Below are 24,411 nucleotides of genomic sequence, written 5' to 3' on the forward strand. Positions count from 1 at the left end.
TCTCTTCTTCCTTTTCCTGCCACTTTGATGACACATTCTCCACTGCTGCAGTCTTGGCTGCTTGGTCAGCTAGGTGGTTGCCCCTGGCTTCTCTGGATTCTAGTCTTCCATGAGCCTTGACCTTGATAACAGCAACCTGAATGGGTAGTTCCAGGGCCTTCATTAGGGCCTTAATCCATGAGACATGTTTCACTGGTGTACCTGCAGCTGTGATGAATCCTCTAGACTTCCACAAAAGTCCAGAATCATTGCAAATTCCATGTCCATACCTGGAATCGGTATATATATATATATTCGCCTTTGTTCCTGCTGCCAGGTGGCAGGCCTCTGTGAGAGCCACAAGTTCAGCTTCTTGTGCAGACATGTATGGTGGTAGAGCTTCAGCCTTGAGGACTGTTAGGTCCGTTGTGACAGCATATCCCGTGTGGAACTTCCCTTGAGGGTCTGCGAGCGGATGTGCCACCATATTCTCTGGAGCAGAAGTCTCTTCCTGCAAAATTTTTATACAATCATGAGGTTCCACCAATGGACCTTCACCCTCTTCACCTTCCCCCCTAGAAGGTGGAAGCAAAGTGGCAGGGTTGATAGTCAGACATCTGGTAAATGTTATATTGGAGGGCAACAATAGGGAACACTGCAGCCGCAGGTGTCTTTGGTTGGTTAGATGTTTCGGAGATGTTTGTTGCAGAACAGCTGAGAGATCATGGCCGGCCTGTATAACTAGATCATGTCCAAGGACGATATCAGCTGACTTGTCAAGGAGGATGTGAGCAGCGTGGACCGCCTTAAGGCACGTGGGGGCAGTTCGGGCGACAGGGTCCAGGCGGGCTGAGTAGTAGCCCAAAGGCCGATACTTATGATCATAGCGTTGTGCTAGAACTCCAGAGGCATGACCTTCCGATTCCAAGACAAAAAGGTGAAATGGCTGAGTATAGTCTGGTAAGCCCAAGGCCGGGGCAGAGACAACAGCCTGTTTAAGGCGGTCAAAACATAGTCTGTGTTGATGAGAAACACGTGGATCTTTGGCATGAAGCCAAACTGAGCCTTCATTCTTGAGACAGTCGTACAGAGGTTGCATGAGCTTTGAGGCATCAGGGATCCATTGCCTGCAGTAAGTGATAAGGCCAAGGAAAGTCTGCATAGCGGAATAGGTGGTTGGGAAAGTGATATCCATGATGGCTTGTTTTCTTTCTTCAGTCAGATGTCTAGCACCTTGTGATATACAATGTCCGAGGAAAATGACCTTGGGCAGACACCATTGGACTTTGCCTTTCGAGACTTTACAGTTAGCTGAGTGAAGAAACCAGAGAAGGGATGCTGACATCTCTGGCAAATTTTCTTCAGTGCCACAGAGTAAAAGATCATCCACATACTGTAGAAGGGTGACCTGAGGGTTCTCTTGAACCCATGGCTCCAGAATAGACTTCATAGAATGAGTGAATTGGTTAGGAGAGTTCTGGGCTCCTTGTGGAGTCCTGGTCCATGTAAACTGTGCTCCTTGAAAGGTGAAGGCAAAAAGAAACCACGAATCTTCGTGTAAGGGTATACTGAAGAAGGCGTTGGCCAGATCTAACACCGTAAACAAGGTGGCCGTTGGAGGCACCTGAGACAAGAGGGTGTTTGGGTTGGGTACCACTGGAGTTTCTAAAATGGTAGCTGCATTGACGGCTCTGAGATCCTGAACCAACCGGTATCTTGGAGGCTCTCCCGGAGCGGTTTTCTTTTTTACAGGAAAGAGGGGTGTATTGCATGGAGATACACATCTGACAAGGACTCCTGATTCCAGGAGCGAAACGATTTGGGTACTCAAGCTTTGTTCTTGTGCAGCCTTGAGGGGGTATTGTGGCAACCGTGGGTACCTATGTCCAGGCTTGAGGTGTACTCGGACCGGGGGAACCTGCAGGAGGCCGACGTCCTCTGGCCCACTGGACCACAGAGAGTGAGGGAACTGTGAGGTATCAAGAAGAGTGTGAGGTTGTATGGTCATCATCATGAGAGGGAAGGCTTTAAGAACACAACGGTCTTCAGTCCCTTGTTCGGAATGAGGGTCCCGCAAAAGAAGCTCCATACCATGGTTTCCGAAGGTAATTGTTGCCTTCATCCGCTCTAAGAGATCGGCTCCCAACAGATTGATAGGGCAAATTTCAGAGACCAAGAAACTTGTGAGTACTCCGGTGAACGGTCCTGCAGACACAGGGACTGTGAGTGGAGAAGAAATATGTTGGCCTTCCACCCCAACACAGGTGAGGGTATCCGGTGATAGGGATACAGAAGGAGGGAGCTGTGCAGAGGAAATGACAGATGTGGCCGCCCCAGTGTCCACCAGGAACTCCAGTGGTTGATGGTCCACCTGTAAAGTGACAGTCCCACAGGCGGCCGTGAGATGCGTAGCCGGGAAAGTGGACACTGGTTGACCGAGCCGTCATTGGCGTGGATGAGATGGTTCACGGGAAGGTCCATGGTTGTATGGACCGTCACGGAACGACCGGTCATGGTACTGTCTGCGGGTTGGACAGTCTCTGAGGATGTGGTCAAGGCTACCACACTTCCAACACAACATTCGTCCTCCAGAATCACGAGATTGTCTTCTGTTTCTAGATGGTCCCTTGTCATCTCTTCTGTCTTGTTTTCTATATGTGGGAGGAGTATCATCACCTGTGACTTTAACCATTACCCACTTGATTCCATGTTGGTTGCCAGGGGGTGGGTAGCTTTCTTGAGCTTGATATACCATGGCAGGAGCGGTTTTCTTCTTTGGCTTAGTATCCTTTTCCATTTTTAGCATTGATTTTTGGAAAGCTTTAACGATGTCCACCGCGTCTTTGAAAGAAGAAGAACGAATCTCGGGCCGTACTCTCAGGACTTCATCTCTGAGAGCGTCTTGTAGGCCATCTACTAGGGCCTGAACCAACAGGACGGCCTGCGTCTTGACGTGAGGACTGTATCCGAGATCCTCAAAATGCATGCTGAGTCTTGCAGCATATCTTTCCACTGATTCATCAGGGTCTTGTTGAACATCTTATACAGACCCAGCTTGATCTGACAAGCGATCCTGAGCCCAGGCTTTTAACGGTTTCATGTATTCTAGGCCGGATTCATACGTACTAAGAGATCCTGCTTTTGTGGAATCCATGGCCTTCTGAAAGCTCTCCGTTTTCGGCTAAGTGAGCCTGGCATTCTGCAGCCAGAGTAGAACCAGCAGCAAGGGAAATTTTGCGAGCCAATCCTCCAACATGGCTCATACAGGTGTTTGCAGGGTTGACTATGGCCCCCACCCGATGTGTAAGGATGTCACCATAGCCTATTGACAGAGTGACAGGGCGTCCTGATGGGTCTACTAGATTACGGGAGCTGCAGGGGTCCCAAACTTCTGAGAGGCTGGGGGGTGGTGTTCTTTCAGCAGTTGCTTGGAGCAAGGGCCGGAGTACGGGTAATGGATGTGGGGTGAAGGATGCCATAGGAGACGTATGGGGTAAAGGAGGGGGGGGCTGGAGTATCTTGAGCCCATCCCTCATCTGGCTCCGTATCGTCTTGAGTAACAGTATGTTGGCGGAGGGAGAGCAGTCTGGCCTGAAATTCTGGGGAGTTGAGGAGGATATCCCCAGGGTTGTGAGTGACTCCCATAGGAAACAGGGGAAGCGTCTCAGCATCGTGGACTGGAGCAGAGGGTGTCACATTAGTTTCAGATGGGTGCTCTGGGACTGCGGGCTTTTCCACCTGTGCTGGTGGCTGGTAATATGCACCGGACGGATCTAGTAGTGGATATAGGCCGGATTGGGGCTTTCCGGGCCTCCCACAACAAGTAAGAGGTGTAGCAAGATGGCCGTGGGAGGGAGGAGTTAGAGTGGGAGTGGGAATGTTCTTGGAGGCAGGAAAAGGTGTAGTAAGATGGCCGTTGGAGGGAGGAGGTGGAGTGGGAGTGTTCTTGGAGGCAGGCTGGGCATCGTGCCATGGGCGGCCCGCCACAGAGACACAGCAGAACTCCGCCCAAAGTGGGTTTTACTCTCCACACACCCGACACGTCCACCCCTCCGGTGATTTGTTGTTGGCACCATTATAGGGCGGTGGCTGAGGGCTCGGTGTAGTGACAGGCATCAACGGGGTTACGGCCAATTTAGGGTCACATAACATCACATTCTGCAGCTTTCATGTATCCGAACAAAGGCTCGGCATTCTCTGTTCCCCCCTGCACCATCTACTCTAAGATGTGCCTGAGCCTGGTGCAGAAGTCCTCACCCAGCTTTCCCAATTTCTGTGTAACACATTCTTTCTACACTGAAAACTAAAGCCTGCCTGTACTGGATAAGCTTATCATATTATACAAATTCCTAACATTCTTCTTGCCTTCTTGCCTTCCCGTAACTCCACTAATTGGCTTAACTCCTACAGCAGCATTCCGCAACTTACGAGATCTTTCAAATTTGAATATACTCAACATTTTCTTATAGAATGCAATGATCTGTCGCGACTCAGATCACTGGTGCAGTCCACAGGTCGCCATTCCTCAGTGTAGAGCACACCTCAATACACTGATGAGATAGAGAGACACCTCAATCTATCTCCTTTCCTACCACAGCACCACCCGACAGTGTAGAGACACCTCAATACACTGATGAGATAGAGAGACACCTCAATCTATCTCCTTTCCTACCACGGCACCACCCGACAGTGTAGAGACACCTCAATACACTGATGAGATAGAGAGACACCTCAATCTATCTCCTTTCCTACCACAGCACCACCCGTCAGTGTAGAGACACCTCAATACACTGTTTCCTAACCTTGACTTTACAGCAGTCTCTGTGTTAGACGAAGAGCACTCCTCAATTCGTCACAGATTCTTTCTCCCTTACATTACAATTCAGGAATGCTTTGAAACCTCGACTATCAGTTACGGGAGGCAGCTATCTAAGAAAAGTACAGTGACCGGGGGAGGAGGAGGTGGTGTGCACACGAGCACGCGCAGGCATGCGACGTCACTCGTTTTAACACTTGCTGGTTCAGGACGTGGTGCGGGACGCCTGAGGTCTCACCACTCGACCGATCACCCACCCAGATCCAACCTGACAACCCAACAGGAACCGCTGCGGCTGACACACAGGCAAGTGAGACATATAAAATACATCTCAACTTACCGTGTTCGATGGAGGTTGATCAGGCCTCAAATTCAGCCACCGCGGTCACCACCAGGGAAATCAGCGATATGGGTCCGGGAGGGCGGCGTACCGCTAGCCACGCCGCACGTTGAGCGCCATTTGTGAGGGTCGTGATGACATTCCACTCGTCCTCCAGTCACTCCAAATTAAGGCTATGAGCATGGGTCAACCATTCAAAGAATGAATCAGGCAACAAGCTGGTTCAAACTCAGAGCACGCTCAAAAGACTACTACAGACAACGTTCTCAGCAATGTTCTGTGTTTATTCCTACATACACAAAACTAAATACACTACATAATGGGGAGGGGAAAGGGGTTGTCCGGGGCGGGGTAAGCCATGAAAGTCCAGTGTCTGGCCACTCCTGATTGGTCCACATCTCCTTATCTCAGTCTCTGGGCAGATATTGCAGTCGTCAGCTTATAATCTTGTTTCGTTTCTCTGAAATAAGTCTTGGCAACACTGAAACTGTCTTAGTTTAAGTTTCGATTTGAGTATTACGTAGCAAGGAAAGCTTATTGTTATAAGACACAAAATGGTAGTTAGTACATTAGCAAAAAAGCGTATAAAAGTTACAAAAGTATAAAAGTTACAAATATATATATACTCTTTTACCCCGACATATGCAGGGTTCTACTGCGCAGGCGAGTCAGTGTGACTTCCTCTCCAGTGACCTCCAGAGTGCGCAACTATAAGGGGCTCTTCGCACCTCCTTCCTGCATAGCCATCACTAGGAAGGGATTAAGTTAATCTATGTAGTATACATATTTTTATTACTTTGATTTTTATGTTGTCATTCTATAAGTTTATTTTTGAAAATGTAATAAAAATTCAGTTAAAAAAAAAAGGTTCCCCCCATTTAGTTTTGGTCCATCATAGGAAATATGTGCGATTACTGTGCAAATGAACGACCATTTACGGTAGTTTTCTCCCCCTTCAGTTTATGACTTAACTTTTCACCTTGTTAAAACTAAGATCTTTTCTTTGAAGGTTTAAACGTGGAGCTTGAAGACCTGGCCAAGATAAAAGGTGAGGAGTATTCCCTTGCAGTTGAGTTCTTTTTGTTTTTTTCTTCATTGCTGTAACTTCATATTAAGCATAAGAAGACGTCAGCAAGCTTTTTATCTTCGCAGATTGTTAATCCAGGGGACCTACATTGCTTTATTTATTTAAAGGGAGAAAAAATATTGTGAAATGTGGGTTTAATTTTATTTTATAACTAGCTGTACCCGGCCAGGCGTTACTGTGGCTCAGTCTGGTTAAATGGAAAAGAAAGAAAAGAGAAAGCACACATTTCTAAAATATTTAATTTCACAATGCTTGTGGGTATACAATATTTTTTGTTGTTCCATTGTACGTGTAGATATAAAGATTGTCTGGTTTGCCGACTCTAGAACATGCAACATATAATTGTCCATGTGAGAAGCAATCCGTGTCTAGATTTAAACCGCACAATTCTAAAGATTGGGCCTGAGCTTTGTTGATGGTGATTTCAAAATCTTAAATCTCCGAAAGTTCTTCACCGATTCCTTTGAAATTTTGACACAGGAGTCACAATGGAGTTGGTCATGTCCGGGATTGCTAGTTATGCAATTCCCTAGTTCAGAGGGAATGTGACAGGAAGGGGGGCAGAGACGAAGGCAGGCGGCAGAGGAAGAGGGGGTGATCCGCTTGACATGTCCCGGGCCGGTACAGTGGCACAGTGGAATTTGCACTCGCTCGCTATCCACCCACTGCTGCGAGGCTCGTGTCCATCTCGGCGACCAGAGCGAAGGCCGCGACCTGTGCCTCTCTGTGCAGCCTCCCTCCCCTGCTTGTTGTGCAGTGGGAAATAAGACTCACCTGCCGGAGAAGAAGAAGCTGCAGCAGCAGCGGTGCCAGAGAGCAGAGGGGGCCGCCTCTTAGGCGGTGGTGGTGATGAGCAGCAGCGTCTTTCGGCCTCGAACAGACGGTCTCGTCATTCTCCTTCCCCCCCAATCCCCATTGGGGACACGAAAGGAACAGAGCACAAGCAGCGGCTGGGGAAAATGAAGGAGAGGGAGAAGAGTTTATTAATGAGATGTCACTAAGGGGGGGGAGAATGCCGGGCGGCCGGGGAGAGTCAGCCTAGGACTGAGCTTGTAACACCCTCCTCTCGCTGTTGCTTTTACATCCAACAGTTGGTATATAAAAACATGCGTGTATTCAAATGCAACGTTGTGTCAAAATTTCAAAGCAATCGGTGAAAAACTTTCGGAGAGTGAAGATTTTGAACATTTACATTTTTATTTATATAAGATAGATGTCATACTAAATTATGTCCACTAGAGGACAGTGCATTATTTTCTCTTATGCTTACTATGGCTTTGCCAACTTTTGCCTCTAGGTGGCACTAGGTGCATGTATCATAGGAGATGAATATTATAACATATTCATGGTGTCAAAAGGCAGAATATTTCTCTTTGTGGAGAGCGTCAAGCTGGCATAACGAGACTTATAGGCAGGAGCTTATCGATCCCATTTGCAGAGGTCACGACTGGGCCGTGTGAGTGGGGGGCCAGCCGACGCCAGCACATACTTCAGTTTGATGTGCGCCCTCGGCCGCTTATTCAGCAGAAGTGTATTGCGGCGCTGAGACCTGCCACGTCCCTGTGCTTCAATACATGCTGCCAGGTAGTCAGAGGCCAGCAGCTGACGTCAACTTGCCTGTGGCTGGGGACGAATAGCAGTGATGTCATGCGCTCCCTTCACTTTCACGTTCAAGTCAAGAAAAGCACGGCGTGCGGCAGGGGATCGGAAGGAAGGTGAGTATAATAGGTTTTTTTTCTATGCGTTGAAGAACAGTGGCAGAACAGGGGATGGTCTCAGGATGGGAGACATATATAAAAGGATGGAGAACATATATACCAGGATGAGTCCAGATGGGGAACATATATACCAGTATGGGCCCAGATGGGAGACATATATACCAGGATGGGCCCAGATGGGGGACATATATACCAGGATGGGGGACATACAGTGAGTACGGAAAGTATTCAGACCCCTTTAAATGTTTCACTCTTCGTTTCATTGCTGCCATTTGGTAAATTCTAAAAAGTTCATCTTTTTTCTCATTAAAGTACACTCTGCACCCCCATCTTGTCTGAAAAAAACAAATGTAGAAATTTTTGCAAATTTATTAAAAAAGAAAAACTGAAATATCACATGGTCATAAATATTCACACCCTTTGTTCAGTATTGAGTAGAAGCACCCTTTTGAGCTAGTACACCCATGAGTCTTCTTGGGAATGATGCAACAAGTTTTTCACACCTGGATTTGGGGATCCTCTGCCATTCTTCCTTGCAGATGCTCTCAAGTTCCGTCAGTTTGGATGGTGAACGTTGGTGGACAGCCATTTTCAGGTCTCTCCAGAGATGCTCAATTGGGTTTAGGTCAGGGCTCTGGCTGGGCCAGTCAAGAATAGTCACAGGGTTGTTCTGAAGCCACTCCTTTGTTATTTTAGCTGTGTGCTTAGAGTCATTGTCTTGTTGGAAGGTGAACCTTCCTTCGGCCAAGTCTGAGGTCCAGAGCACTCTGGAAGATGTTTTCATCCAGGATATCTCTGTACTTGGCCACATTCATGTTTCCGTTAAATTGCAACCAGTCGTCCTGTCCCTGGAGCTGAAAAACACCCCCATAGCATGATGCTGCCACCACCATGTTTCACTGTTGGGATTGTATTGGGCAGGTGATGAGCAGTGCCTGTTTTTTTCCACACATACCGCTTAGAATTATCACCAAAAGTTCTATCTTCGTCTCATCAGACCAGAGAATCTTATTTCTCATAGTCTGGAAGTCCTTCATGTGTTTTTGAGCAAACTCTATGCGCTCTTTCATATGTCTTGCACTGAGCAGAGGCTTCTATCGGGCTACTCTGCCATAAAGGCCTGACTGGTGGAGGGCTGCAGTGATAGTTGACTTTGTGGAACTTTCTCCCATCTCCCCACTGCATCTCTGGAGCTCAGCCACAGTGATCTTGGGGTTCTTCTTTACCTCTCTCACCAAGGCTCTTCTCCAACAATTGCTCAGTTTGGCTGGACGGCCAGGTCTAGGAAGACTTCTGGTGATCCCAAACTTCATCCATTTAAGGATTATGGAGGCCACTGTGCTCTTAGTAACCTTGAGTAATGCAGAAATTCTTTGGTAACCTTGGCCAGATCTGTGCCTTGCCACAATTCTGTCTCTGAGCTCCTTGGGCAGTTCCTTTGAGCTCATGATTCTCATTTGGTCTGACATGCACTGTGAGCTGTGAGGTCATATATAGACAGGTGTGTACCTTTCCAAATCAAGTCCTATCAGTTTAATTAAACACAGCTGGACTCCAATGAAGGAGTAGAACCATCTCAAGGAGGATCACAAGTGTGAGTGTCTGAGTAAAGGGTCTGAATAGTTATGACCATGTGATATTTCAGTTTTTCTTTTTTAATAAATTCGCAAAAATTTGGGGTGCAGAGTATACTTTAATGAGAAAAAAAAATGAACTTTTTAGAATTTACCAAATGGCTGCAATGAAACATGAAACAAAGAGTGAAAAATTTAAGTGGGCCTGAATAGTTTCCGTACCCACTGTATATACCAGGATGGGAGACGTATATGTCCCCCATACTGATATATATATCAATATGGGGGGACATATATACCAGGAAGGGGCCCAGGATGGGGGATATATACAATGGTGTGAAAAAGTGTTTGCCTGCTTCCTGATCTCTTATTCTTTTGCATGTTTGTCACACTTAAATGTTTCAGATCACAAAACAAATTTAAATATTACACAAAGATAACACAAGTAAACACACAATGCAGTTTTTTAATGAAGGTCTTTATTATTAAGGAAAAAAAAAATCCAAACCTACAGAGCCCTGTGTGAAAAAGTGATTGTCCCCCTCCACTTAAAACATACATTAACTGTGATTTATTACATCTTTGGGAAGCTGAGTTAAATTTCCCTAGCCACACACAGGCCTGATTACTACCACACCTGTTCTCAATCAAGAAATCACTTAATCAGGACCTGCCTGACAAAGTGAAGTAAACCAAAAGATCCTTAAAAGCTAGACATCATGCTGCTATCCAAAGAAATTCAGGAACAAATGAGAAACAAAGTCATTGAGATCCATCAGTCTGGAAAAGGTTATAAAGCCATTTATAAAGCTTTGGGACTGAGACTGGGCAAAAATGGCATGCATGTCAGAGTTCCAAGACAAAAACCACTGCTGAGCAAAAAGAACATAAAGGCTCGTCTCAATTTTGCCAGAAAAAATCTTGATGATCCCCAATCCTTTTGGGAGAATACTCTGTGGACTGGCGAGACAAAAGTTGAACTTTTTGGAAGGTGTATGTCCCATTACATCTGACGTAAAAGTAACACAGCGTTTCAGAAAAGGAACGTCATGCCAACAGTAAAATATGGTGGTTGTAGTGTGATGGTCTGGGGCTGTTTTGCTGCTTCAGGACCTGGAAGACTTGCTGTGGTAAATGGAACCATGAATTATGCTGTCTACCAAAAAAATCCTGAAGGAGAAAGTCCGCCCATCTGTTCGTGACCTCAAGCTGAAGGGCACTTGGGTTATGGACAATGATCCAAAACACACCAACAAGTCCACCCCTGAATGGCATAAGAAAGTCAAAATGAAAACTTTGGAGTGGCCCAGTCAAAGTCCTGACCTTAATCCGATTGAGATGCTGTTGCATGACCTTAAAAAAGTGGTTCTTGCTCGGAAACCCTTCAATGTGGCAGAATTTTAATTCTGCAAAGATGAGTGGGCCAAAATTCCTCCAGATCGTTGTAAAAGACTCATTGTCTTATCGTTGTAAAAGGCTCATTGACTAGTTATCATAAATTTATGATTGCAGTTGTTGCTGCTAAGGGTGGTCCAACCAGTTATTAGGTTTAGTGGGCAATCACTTTTTTACACAGGGCCCTGTAGGTTTGGATTTCTTTTTTCCTTAATAATAAAGACCTTCATTTAAAAATTGCATTCTGTGTTTACTTGTGTCATCTTTGTCTAATATTTAAATTTGTTTTGTGATCTGAAACATTTAAGTGTGACAAACATGCAAAAGAATAAGAAATCAGGAAGGAACAAACATTTTTCACACCACCTTATACCCAGATAAGCCCCAGGATAGGGAACGTATATACCAGGATGGGAGACATATATACCAGAAAGGGGCTCAGGATGGGGTACATTACTACATATTGGGGGAGTGGGGATAGCAGGTATGTCCTTATAGTATTTAGAACGCTACAAGGGCGGCCCATACATCTGACCAACATGCGGAGTTGGAAGGGGGAGCTGCCTAGGTCCAAATTTTGCATCGGGGCCCATCGGACTATAATTACTCCACTGCTTATAGTCCATGCAATGCTCCTCTGGGGATCTAAATGCCCTAAGTCATGTGGCTTGGCTCGATACAGAGTTGATATTGACTATTAGGATTCTTACCAATAGGTGGCTCTGGAGCTCTAATCCTTTTTCCTTACTGGCAAGGATATTTGCATAACTTAAGCCTGAAATATCTTCACATAATTTTATGGCTTTTTTTTTTCCGTCCTAGGAGCCCTCCTGCAAATTGAAAGTGCCATTGACGCCATAACACTTCCAACCAATGGCAACGGTATTACCAAAGAAGGAAGGTAAGTGACAGCGCATAACAGTTGTATCATCAGATAGACTCCGGCATCCACAATGGATTTATCTATGCCTCACCCAACGCTCCTGTATTTGATAACTCAGTACGCAGTGCTGAAACATAATATGACATTTCAGAAACTTGATCTGAGAAAACTAATAAGGAAATTTATCTGTGATAGGAGTAGATTTTGTATGATTATTTCTCAGTTTTGTATATATAGGGTTCTATGACTGTCCAGAAATCCAGAATATCTGACATCTGCTTTCATTGACGGCTGCCCCCATGTAATACATGAAATGCCTAAAGGCCTCCATACACATTAGACTAGTGACAACTGCACCCGCTGATAGCAACGGGTTTGGTCAACAGTCTAATGTGAATGGGGGCCCTGGCCGACTGATGATCAGGAGAGATGTTGATAGTGCATGGCCAATTTTGGTCTGCCAATTGCATTATTCTCCCGGAAATAAGCTGTCGACCAACGTGTTGGTGAGAACCAAAAGACCGCCCCTGTGTATGCGAGAGTCAGCTGAAATGACTATGGGCCGAATGATCCTGAGCGCAGTGCCACTAATAAGCGGTACCACACACACTATGGTGGTCCTAAACTGCCCATACAAATTAGATGGCCAAAATAAGCTTCGGAATGCCATCTAATGTGTATGGCCAGCTTAAGCCAGCCACAGTGTGAGGCATATCTTATTAGCGTCTCTCCGCTCAGGGTGGTGAAGGGAAGGGGTTTCCAAAACCCATATACCCTAATGGGGCATATAGAAAGGGATTGTCCGGATGGAAAAACCAATGCATGTACATTGTGAAGGAAAGCCAGATACATTAGTATTATTATTTATTATTATAGCTCCACTTAATTTCATGGCGATTTACATGTGAAAAGGGGTATACATAATAAAAACAAGTACAATAATCTTAGACAATAGAGGTCACGACTGGTACAGAAGGAGCGAAGACCCATCATCACTCCCCCAGTATAATGTAAGCTCCATCTTTTCTACATTCTCGCTCACAACACTGCTATGTGGCATGACATGGATCAATACTTAACCAGATAGATTTTGCCATTCAGGGGTCTTGTAAAGCTGGATGACAAATCAGTGAGTACACATAGTTCATTAAAGGCCTTTCCTACATAATCTAGCCCGTTCCCCAAAAAATGCTTTTTAGGAACTTGAAAAACTAGTCAAAGGCATTATTTTTTATTGTGTATTTTTGGGACGTTAAGTACAAAATGCCCCTAAAGTGTTAATGTTCACCCGGTCCTGGTTCAGCTTGTAGATAAAATGGGATATGTTTACAACATTCCTGCCGCTTACGTAGGGTGCACAGCATAGAACGTAGAGATCTCATCATCCAGGAAAAGGTTACGCCATTCTTCCAGGAATCCGTTACACACTTTTCTGCAGTTCGGTAGAATTTCATAAAGAGAACTGGAAAGTTTTTTTGTTCAACTCTGTGTGTGGTTTAGATAAAATGTGTTTATTTGCACACCCCCAACAGCATGTCACCGACTGGTACTCTCCTATCTACCCGTCATTTCTACTTATCTCGTATATCTCTCTCATATCTACTTGTCTACTTCTACCTACTAATCTATCTGCATACTCTGAAGCTGGTCAACCCAAGTGTCCAGGACTGCAGTGCCACATGATTGATGGGCTACTATGTCCTTTTTCATGTTTATCTTGATCTATCTACAAAAAAAAAAATATCTGACAAGCACCTCCTAACAGAATGAAGCAAATATGACATTGTGAAAGCAGGTGTGGCAAAAATACTGCAAATTAAGAATTCTTTAAAAAAATAGAAGTGTTCATAGTTTACATTTTGTTCATTGAAAAAAAAAAAACTAATGAACAAAAGGGAAATCACATCAATAATTGCTGTGACTGCCCTTTGTCTTTCTAAACGGCATCAATTCTTTTAGGTATACTTGTCACTTGTGCTCAGTTTTTGAAGGAGCTCAGCAGGGAAGTTGTTCCAAACATCTTGGAGAACTAACCACAGATCTGTGGATGTTGCTTGTGCAAATCCTTCTGTCTCTTTATGTAATCCCAGACAGACTGGATAATGTGAGATCAGGGCTTTATGGAGGCCATATCATCACTTCTAGGACTTCATGTTGTTTACGCTGAAGATTATTCTTAATAACATTGGCTGTATGATTGGGGTCGTTGTCATGCTGTAGAATAAATTAGGAGCCAATCAGACGCCTCTATGATGGTATTAAATGATGGATAAGCATCTGCCTGTTTTCCTCAGCATTGAAGACACCAAGAAATGGGCAACGTTGAGGACCATATGGTCGGCCAATGAAACTTAGTGCAGCAGAGCAGATGAAACAAACATCATGCTTACTTCCCTCCGAAATCGGAAGATGTCCAGCAGTGCCATCAGCTAAGACCTAGCAGCATCTACTGGGACCAGCTACACTTATCTACTGTTTGGGGAAGTCAGGCCAGAAGAATTATGTACAAAATGCCATACCGTCAACTTGGAAACAAGGACAAATGACTCAATGATGCATGAAAACATAGGAACTGGGGTGCAGAAAATGGCAGCAAGTGCTCTGGACTGACGAGTCAAAATGTGAAATATTTGGTTGTAACAGAAGGCAGCTAGTTCACTGGAGAGTGGTACGATAATGAGTGTCTGCAGAAACAGTGAAGCATGGTGGAGGATTCTGTATTTCAGCAAATGGAGTTGGGTTTTCGGTCAAGATAAATGGTGTCCACTATGTTGATAAATACAGGTAGATACTTATACATCATGTAATACCGTCAGGGAGGTGTCTGGCTCCACATTTATTCTGTAGCAGGATGACGATGCCAAACATACAGCCAATGTCATTAACAAATATCATCAGCGAAAAGAAGAACTAGGGATCCTTTAAGTGATAATAGGGTCCCACAGAGCCCTGATCTCACATCATCCAGTCTGGGATTACATGAAGAGACAGAAGGATTTGCACAAGCGGCATCCACAGAAGATCTGTGGTAATTCTCCAAGATGTTCGGTGTAAGTGTACTTAGAAGAATTGAAGCTGTTTTGAAGACAAAGGGTGTTCACACCAAATGCTGATGTGATTTAGATTTCTCTTTAGTTTTATTAATTTTGCATTTTTTAATTGATAAAACTATACTATTAACACTTCTATTTTTTAAAGCATTCTTACTTTGCAGCATTATTTGTACAGTGCTGTATATCTATCACAAAAAGATAAATCTGGGATGATAACATTAGTACGTCTCCCCATGCAACCACCCCAGTTTTGATTGCTGACTGCTGCTGTAAATTCCCATACATAAGTGACATTAATCATTAGGGAGGGAGGAGGCATCTATAAATGCGACGCTCCCATATACAGTGCCTGTGTGCTGTATCACTAGATCTATGTGTTTAGATGTGTGTTTAGCTTAGGATGTGAATTCTCAGATCTTACATATCGTCTCCTCATCTTTGTATAGTTACATCTTCGAGCTCTTCGCTTCTGTGGGGATCACATACGAAACGAGAACCGGTCTCTTAGAGTTACTCGATCAGATCATACAGCATGTGGGTGGAAGTAAGGAGTCCTCTGATATAGACCTAACCCATATAAATATTTGGAAAAGAGGTTTTATTGAGTTCTGAACATCTTTGGTTTTCAGGTTCTGGGGTGTTTACAAGCACACTGGGACTTCAGAAGTTGTCTGACATCATCCAGGTAAGAAAGATTTCTTACTACCAATTAAAATACCTTGATTCTCTTATATCAAGAATATCTACCTTTGGGAAAGATGGGTGACAATACAAGTCAATGGGCCCTCTATTAAGGATTTCACAGGCATTCCTACCAAGCTTTCTTATACTTTTGATAGATATTGGTGCAGTGGTTTATTGCTGAAGATTTCATATAATATATTATATTATTCTTCGTATTTTGCAGATTGTATTTAATATTGATATTCCCGAGGGCTCAGCTCCTCCACCTAGGAAGCCTCAAATATCCAAATCCTACAAGGTCGGTGATGAAACTTGGCAATATTTCCATCTATTTTTCATTTTACTGTTTAAACATTCAATATAGATTACATCTATATATAATTAATGTATTATTGTATATAATACAGATATTGCTTATCCTATACTGATCCTGAGTTACATCCTGTATTATACTCCAGAGCTGCATTCACTATTCTGCTGGTGGAGTCCCTGTGTACATACATTACATTACTGATCCTGAGTTACATCCTGTATTATACTCCAGAGCTGCACTCACTATTCTGCTGGTGGAGTCCCTGTGTACATACATTACATTACTGATCCTGAGTTACATCCTGTATTATATTCCAGAGCTGTACTCACTATTCTGCTGGTGGAGTCACTGTGTACAGTGCGTTTTTGCTGCATTTTTTGAGGATACTTTTTTCAGCTGCAAAAGCAGATCAGCTTTTTAAAAAACCGCATCACCTGAAAGGTTTTTGAGCTCATAGATAATGTTTTCAATAGCAAAAGCAGATTAGAAAAACGCCGCACAAACTGACATGCTCATTCTTTGTGAGGATCCGTTTTTGAGCCCAAAAACGGATCCTCACAAAACCATGTGTCTGAATGTCATATCTTGAAACCCATTGCTGGGATGCCCAGAGTCACTGCATTTTACTGCAAAAAACAGATCCGCAAAAACGCTGTGTGTGAATCATGTCCTGCACAGGATCAGATTCCTGGGCCCCAAGCTGGAGAAAGTGAGAAAGTGAAAGTACTACTGCTCATCTCTGTCACAGGAAGGTAACTAATGCTAATATTGTAGGTGATTATTATGTGCTCTCTGTACAATGTGTGAACTATATGTGCGATATGTACAATGTACTATTTGCTGTCTGTAGCTGTCATCTGTCTATCACACTCTATCTATCCCTCCATCTATCCATCCATATGGCTATCTATCTATCTATCTATCTATCTATCTATCTATCTATCTATCTATCTATCTGTCTGTCTGTCTGTCTGTCTGTCTATCCATTTATCCATATCTGTCTATCCATATCTTATCTGTACCAAAAAGAATGAAGCTCTGACTGAGGTAGCAGTTAAGATGAGTGGCCTCCAGGAGGACTGCCAGCCTGGCGCAAGAGGACTTGGGTCATGACAGTGCTACTGCTGCCATATCTTCATCCTCATCAGATGAGGAGTTTGACTTTGACAAGTATTTGGATGACATGGAGCAAGCAAAGCGTTGCTTCAAGGAAAAAGATTTCACTCCGTCTCCTATAGCAAGCAGATTGACCATATTTCAGCAAAATGTTTCACTTGCTCTCAAAGAAATAGAAAAATTCAACCGTTCATCAAAACTGACTGTGCATGAGGGAATTCCTTTATACCCGGAAATTGTCAGAGATGTTGCCCATGTGGTTACGGCTTTGCCTCCAACCCAAGTTAGTGTAGAGAGGTTGTTCTCTAGCCTTAAAATTATTAGGTCAGATTTGAGGTCATCTATGAAGGAGGATCTGATGGAGGCGATACTATTTCTTAGAACAAATTCATAGACTGCACAAATGTTATTTAGTATGTTTTTGTTGAAAACTGTTTTTTGCCACTTACATAGTTTATTACATAGTGTTGTTATATATATATATATATATATATATATATATATATATATATATATATATATATATATATATATATATATATATATATATATATATATATATATATATATATATATATATATATATATATATACACATATATACACATATACACACTACAGACCAAAAGTTTGGACACACCTTCTCATTTAAAGATTTTTCTGTATTTTCATGACTATGAAAATTGTACATTCACACTGAAGGCATCAAAACTATGAATTAACACATGTGGAATTATATACTTAACAAAAAAGTGTGAAACAACTGAAAATATGTCTTATATTCTAGGTTCTTCAAAGTAGCCACCTTTTACTTTGACTGCTTTGCACACTCTTGGCATTCTCTTGATGAGCTTCAAGAGGTAGTCACCAGAAATGGTTTTCACTTCACAGGTGTGCCCTGTCAGGTTTAATAAGTGGGATTTCTTGCCTTATAAATGGGGTTGGGACCATCAGTTGTGTTGTGCAGAAGTCTGGTGGATACACAGCTGATAGTCCTACTGAATAGACTGTTAGAATTTGTATTATGGCAAAGAAACTGGCTCACATGAGAACCGCCCCAGGAAAGGAAGACCAAGAGTCACCTCTGCTTCTGAGGATAAGTTTATCCGAGTCACCAGCCTCAGAAATCGCAGGTTAACAGCAGCTCAGATTAGAGACCAGGTCAATGCCACACAGAGTTCTAGCAGCAGACACATCTCTTCAACAACTGTTAAGAGGAGACTTTGTGCAGCAGGCCTTCATGGTAAAATAGCTGTTGGAAACCACTGCTAAGGACAGGCAACAAGCAGAAGAGACTTGTTTGGGCTAAAGAACACAAGGAATGGACATTAGACCAGTAGAAATCTGGGCTTTGGTCTGATGAGTCCAAATTTGAGATCTTTGGTTCCAACCACCGTGTCTTTGTGTGATGCAGAAAAGGTGAACGGATGGACTTTACATGCCTGGTTCCCACCGTGAAGCATGGAGGAGGAGGTGTGATGATGTGGGGGTGCTTTGCTGGTGACACTGTTGGGGATTTATTCAAAATTGAAGGCATACTGAACCAGCATGGCTACCACAGCATCTTGCAGTGGCATGCTATTCCATCCGGTTTGCGTTTAGTTGGACAATCATTTTATTTTTCAACAGGACAATAACCACAAACACACCTCCAGGCTGTGTAAGGGCTATTTGACCAAGAAGGAGAGTGATGGGGTGCTACGCCAGATGACCTGGCCTCCACAGTCATCAGACCTGAACCCAATCGAGATGGTTTGTGGTGAGCTTGACCGCATAGTGAAGGCAAAAGGGCCAACAAGTGCTAAGCATCTCTGGGAACTCCTTCAAGATTGTTGGAAGACCATTTCCGGTGACTACCTCTTGAAGCTCATCAAGAGAATGCCAAGAGTGTGCAAAGCAGTCATCAAAGCAAAAGGTGGCTACTTTGAAGAACCTAGAATATAAGACATATTTTCAGTTGTTTCACACTTTTTTTGTTAAGTATATAATTCCACATGTGTTAATTCATAGTCATGAAAATACAGAAAAATCTTTAAATGAGAAGGTGTGTCCAAACTTTTGGTCTGTACTGTATGTATGTGTGTATATATATGTGTGTGTGTGTGTATATATATATATATATATATATATATATATATATATATATATAATGTGTATATATAATCAATATTACTTAGTGTATTACATATTTACAATTTATTACAGTATTTTGTGTTCTAAAGTTGTATTCCAATAAATATATATTATATTCTATCTAAATATCTTGATTATTGTATCATAAAAATTATTACATGTCTGATGTTCACATTGTACTACAATAAATGTTTCACTTAAATATAAGCAATATATGTGGGGGTCGTGGAGTCTGAGTCGGTGTAAGGGAAATTGAGGAGTCGGAGTCGCAGGTTTGGCTTACCGACTCCACAGCCCTGTTACTGTGTACATACATTACATTACTTATCCTGAGTTACATCCTGTATTATACACCAGAGCTGCACTCACTATTCTGCTGGTGGAGTCACTGTGTACATACATTACTTATCCTGTACTGATCCTGAGTTACATCCTGTATTATACTCCAGAGCTGCACTCACTATTCTGCTGGTGCAGTCACTGTGTACATACATTACATTACTTATCCTGTACTGATCCTGAGTTACATCCTGTATTATACTCCAGGGCTACACTCGCTATTCTGCTGGTGCAGTCACTGTTTACATACATTACATTACTTATCCTGTACTGATCCTGAGTTACATCCTGTATTATACTCCAGAGCTGCACTCACTATTCTGCTGGTGGAGTCATTGTGTACATACATTACTTATCCTGTACTGATCCTGAGTTATATCCTGTATTATACTCCAGGGCTGCACTCACTATTCTGCTGGTGCAGTTACATTACTTATCCTGTGCTGATCCTGAGTTACACCCTGTATATACACCAGAGCTGCACTCACTATTCTGCTTGTGGAATCCCTATATTACATTATATAATATATTTTTTAGTACTCATCTTATAGCCTGTATTACACTCCAGGGCTGCATTCACAATTCTCCTGATGCTGTAAACCTTCAGCAAGCTCATTGACAACCTACTTAACACGTAGCTGAGCTGAGCTGTACTGTGCTGTGACCACTCACTGTATGAGCAGGGAATGTTGGAAGCTCTGAAACCTGTTTCTCTTTTATGTGAAGGTGAGTACATAGTATCTCCATCTATGTTTTTTACTTGTTTTCAGGTCCATATCCATCCGGACACCAGCCAGAGGAAGAAGCCTCGTGGGGATATCTGGAGTAACAGCAGAAGGCAGGGAGGTGAGAGCTCTTTCTACACTTTATACTTGCTCTAGTTCCGGTTACTACCACAAACGCTTATTGGGGACAGCCTACAAAAGTTTGATTATAATGTTTCTTTAAGATTTTGGCAGGATCTGTAGAACTTGTAATGCGTGTGTTGTTTGGCAGAGAGTTTTTGGGGCTCTTTTCCTCATGATAGGTGGCTCCACAGCAGTCCACCATTCATGTTCCTCCCAGGGCAGCAATACATTTGCATCAAGGGTATTGTAGTGTATTCACCTTTTCCACCTTCTTTTGTTCCTTCTTGCAGGGAAGGTGCTCAGCTACTGGTGCTTCAGTCCTGGCTACACGATGCAGGACCTAGTGAGATATGGAGTACGGAGCATTATTCTGACCAGCGGGACCTTGTGCCCCCTCAGCTCCTTCACCATGGAAATGCAGATGTGAGTTAAGTAACACATGGGGGAAGATGTAGTGTCACACAAACTGCAGAGCCATAGGTTGGAGACCACTGAATGTGTGGACACAATGTCTGTGTATATGCGTCTTTTTCATGGTGCCTACGGTAAAAGCTATTCTTGCTTATTGTTATTGTCTGATAGTCATTTGTACTTTCTGAATTTTCAGCCCTTTTCCAGTGTCTCTGGAAAACCCACACGTCATTGAAAAACACCAGATTTGGGTTGGAGTTGTTCCTCGGGGCCCTGATGGAGCTCAACTCAGCTCTGCATTTGATAGAAGGTAAAAATCAAGCTGTAATCAAACTTTTTTTCAAATCTCCTCTTTTAGACACTACTGTAAAATATGACACGACGAGACTGCCAAGGTGGAAACCGCTGTTTCTTGCAACTTATAGAGAACTAATTGGACATAAGTTTTTCATTTTTTATATGTAACTATTTAAAGTGAACATTAAAATGTTATTCCCATCTTCATAAAAGGGTATTGTTGGAAAGTGCTTGTAAATACAAGCAATTTTGCAGTTTACTGCTTATTTCAATTTTGAGATATTAACACTGATCATGCATGTACTCTGTGTTACTTCTATTTTGTTTTTATTTTTTCTCTACAGATTTTCAGCAGATTATTTATCATCTTTGGGGAAGACAATTGGTAATTTACACTGCACTTTTTGTACAATGCTTCTCCACCTATGTGTGCAGGGGAAGGAATTCCTGTTTGATCACAACCTTTCTCTGCAGAGGACGGTCTTGTCTGAACCCCACCTTTCTCTCCAGAGATTGGTCCTCTTGTCTTATCCCCACCTTTCTCTCCAGAGATTGGTCCTCTTGTCTTATCCCCACCTTTCTCTCCAGAGATTGGTCCTCTTGTCTGATTCCCACCTTTCTCTGCAGAGGACGGTCTTCTTGTCTGAACCCCACCTTTCTCTCCAGAGATTGGTCCTCTTGTCTTATCCCCACCTTTCTCTGCAGAGGACGGTCTTGTCTGATTCCCACCTTTCTCTGCAGAGGACGGTCTTCTTGTCTGATCTCCACCTTTCTCTCCAGAGATTGGTCCTCTTGTCTGATCCCCACCTTTCTCTGCAGAGGACTGTCTTCTTGTCTGATCTCCACCTTTCTCTGCAGAGGATGGTCTTCTTGTCTGATCCCCACCTTTCTCTGCAGAGGATGGTCTTCTTGTCTGATCCCCACCTTTCTCTGCAGAGGATGGTCTTCTTGTCTTATCCCCACCTTTCTCTGCAGACGACTGTCTTCTTGTCTGATCCCCACCTTTCTCTGCAGAGGACTGTCTTCTTGTCTGATCCCCACCTTTCTCTACAGAGGATGGTCTTCTTGTCTGATCCCCACCTTTCTCTGCAGAGGATGGTCTTCTTGTCTTATCCCCACCTTTCTCTGCAGACGACTGTCTTCTTGTCTGATCCCCACCTTTCTCTGCAGAGGACTGTCTTCTTGTCTGATCCCCACCTTTCTCTGCAGAGGACTGTCTTCTTGTCTGATCCCCACCTTTCTTTGCAGAGGATATACTTTTTGTATGGCCCCCACCTGCCTATTCTGGACATGGAGTTCTCGCTGATCCTCTCCTGTCTGTGCCAGAGGATGGGCTTCCTGTCTTTTTCCTCATCTGCCCATGCATGGGATGGACTTTATCTGTAATCCTCATCAGTCTGTGCAGGGGGTGAACTTTTGTCTCTTCCCTTGTTTTTTATGCATGGACATCAACATTCTTCTCTGTGCATGGTACTAGCCCTTCTCTGTACATTGCAATGGTCTTCCTTTCTGATTCCATCTCTCTTAATCTTTAACTATTCTTTGCCACTTGACTTTTCATATTACCAGTTTTTCTCAGGATCTTTGTTTGTTTCCAGGTAACATAACTCGTGTGGTTCCTCACGGTCTGTTGGTCTTTTTTCCTTCTTACCCAGTCATGGACAAAAGCCTGGAGTTCTGGAAGGTGAGGATGTCATAAAGTTGATTTTGTCACATTCATGTGTCAGTACGTGCTTTTATACTGTCCTGTTTTGGTGTTTTCCCTGCAGGAGAACGGCCTCACTTCACGAATTGATGATGTAAAGCCAATGTTTGTGGAGCCAAGAGGGAAGGGATCGTTCACAGAGGTGAGAAACGCAAGAATTAAAAAAAAAAAAAGAAAACAGTAGGTATATTTTTGACCATTCAGCGGAGAAAAAACACCATATCAGTATATGAAGGAGTTTCTCAATTAGCAAAACAACCTTCACAAACGAAACTCTCATCCCCTCTTTGGATAAGTGTCTGACAGGGCATTAAAAAAATAAAATAAAAACTAGAGAACCTGACTCCAGATCACAAAAACCTCCACTTCCCAAGCTTGGTCTTAAGTCCCCCATACACATTAGATAGCTGTTGGCTGAACGTTCGTTTACCTGACATCTGTCTTTCCCAACTCCCCCCATATACAGTATCGTTTGGATCGGCTGCCCACTTCTGACAGCTTTTATACTATTGACTATTCTCCTGTTCACCTGAAACGAACCAAAATAAGATGTTTTCATAGAGTTTGCTATTCAAATTGACTTTCTGAATTATCGGAATGTCACTTTTTTTTTTTTTTTACATTTTTGCGCCATTTTTATGCTTTTTATTGGTTTATATTCCAGTATAAATTGTGCTGCATCATCAGAATTGATTATTACTTATTACTTTATTGATATTGTTTGTTTTCTATTTTTATTTTACAGATAATTGACTCATTTTATGAGCGAATACAAGCCCCCAACAGCAGTGGTGCCAGTTTCTTTGCTGTATGTAGGGGCAAGGTGTGTGATTTATCTTTTTATAATGTCAAGCGGCCTGGTCTGTACATTCCCTTACATATTTATATAGTGGCTGTTCCTTTCCAGGCTAGTGAGGGGTTAGATTTTGCAGACTGCAATGGCCGGGGCGTGATCATTACTGGCCTTCCTTTCCCTCCACGAATGGATCCTCGGGTGATTCTGAAGATGCAGTTCTTGGATGAGATGAGACAGACACAAGGCTCTTCTGGGAGGGTACCAATATTTACTATTATGTTGGCGTTTTTTATTTCTGGCTTGCATGTACCGTACGTAATTTTTTATTTTTTTTTTACTTTTCAAGGATACAGATTTAAAGAAGTTGTCTTCGTAAGGCAACCCATATCGACATGCATTTTCGGGCATTTTTTGTTCTAGTTAGTCATAAGTGTCCACACTCTTAATTTTGTCTACCCATGCAGTTTCTATCTGGACAGGAGTGGTATCGACAACAGGCTTCCCGAGCCGTCAATCAGGCCATAGGCAGAGTCATCCGACATCGACATGACTACGGCGCCATCTTTTTGTGTGATCACAGGTAAAATATTCAGATCTCATGTGGTGCTTTAAAGGTTGTGTACACGTCTGAAAAAAAATGTTGGCAGTAGCCTTAACTAAAAGATAACTTTGTGTACACAGTTCTTGTGCAGGCCCATGGAACTGACTGGCGGCACTAAGGCTAACGATGCGTTTTTGGTTCAGATTTGCAGCGCGGAAACGTTCCAGAAACCCATTGCATACCTTATCCCATGACTTCCTATGACATTCTCCAAGTGCACATGGTCAGGATTTTTTCTGCGCGGATTTTACTCGCAGAAAAAATACGGACATGACCAATTCTTGTGCGTTTCTGCATGCTTATTTGCCTATATAATGCATTGG

General features: G+C 43.2%; 2 protein-coding genes across 2 annotated transcripts in view; both read left to right on the plus strand.

Annotated features, from left to right (window-relative positions):
- TNFRSF6B (TNF receptor superfamily member 6b) overlaps nucleotides 1-24,411 on the plus strand; it is a 253,607-nt gene that overhangs the window by 135,202 nt on the left and 93,994 nt on the right. The gene's annotated exons all lie outside the window — the stretch shown is intronic.
- RTEL1 (regulator of telomere elongation helicase 1) overlaps nucleotides 1-24,411 on the plus strand; it is a 113,301-nt gene that overhangs the window by 24,178 nt on the left and 64,712 nt on the right. The window contains exons 10-23 of the mRNA XM_073682869.1: nucleotides 6,145-6,183; nucleotides 11,732-11,810; nucleotides 15,292-15,389; nucleotides 15,475-15,530; nucleotides 15,753-15,827; nucleotides 20,201-20,276; nucleotides 20,569-20,701; nucleotides 20,886-20,999; nucleotides 21,331-21,371; nucleotides 22,585-22,670; nucleotides 22,756-22,833; nucleotides 23,437-23,514; nucleotides 23,599-23,745; nucleotides 23,952-24,067. Of these exons, the coding sequence (XP_073538970.1) occupies nucleotides 6,145-6,183; nucleotides 11,732-11,810; nucleotides 15,292-15,389; nucleotides 15,475-15,530; nucleotides 15,753-15,827; nucleotides 20,201-20,276; nucleotides 20,569-20,701; nucleotides 20,886-20,999; nucleotides 21,331-21,371; nucleotides 22,585-22,670; nucleotides 22,756-22,833; nucleotides 23,437-23,514; nucleotides 23,599-23,745; nucleotides 23,952-24,067 (1,216 nt within the window). The remainder of the gene's footprint in view (nucleotides 1-6,144; nucleotides 6,184-11,731; nucleotides 11,811-15,291; nucleotides 15,390-15,474; nucleotides 15,531-15,752; nucleotides 15,828-20,200; nucleotides 20,277-20,568; nucleotides 20,702-20,885; nucleotides 21,000-21,330; nucleotides 21,372-22,584; nucleotides 22,671-22,755; nucleotides 22,834-23,436; nucleotides 23,515-23,598; nucleotides 23,746-23,951; nucleotides 24,068-24,411) is intronic.

The sequence above is a fragment of the Phyllobates terribilis genome, unplaced genomic scaffold, assembly GCF_046119375.1.
Source record: "Phyllobates terribilis strain yellow unplaced genomic scaffold, ASM4611937v1 Scaffold_5__5_contigs__length_657084704, whole genome shotgun sequence".
Taxonomy (NCBI): Eukaryota; Metazoa; Chordata; class Amphibia; order Anura; family Dendrobatidae; genus Phyllobates; species Phyllobates terribilis.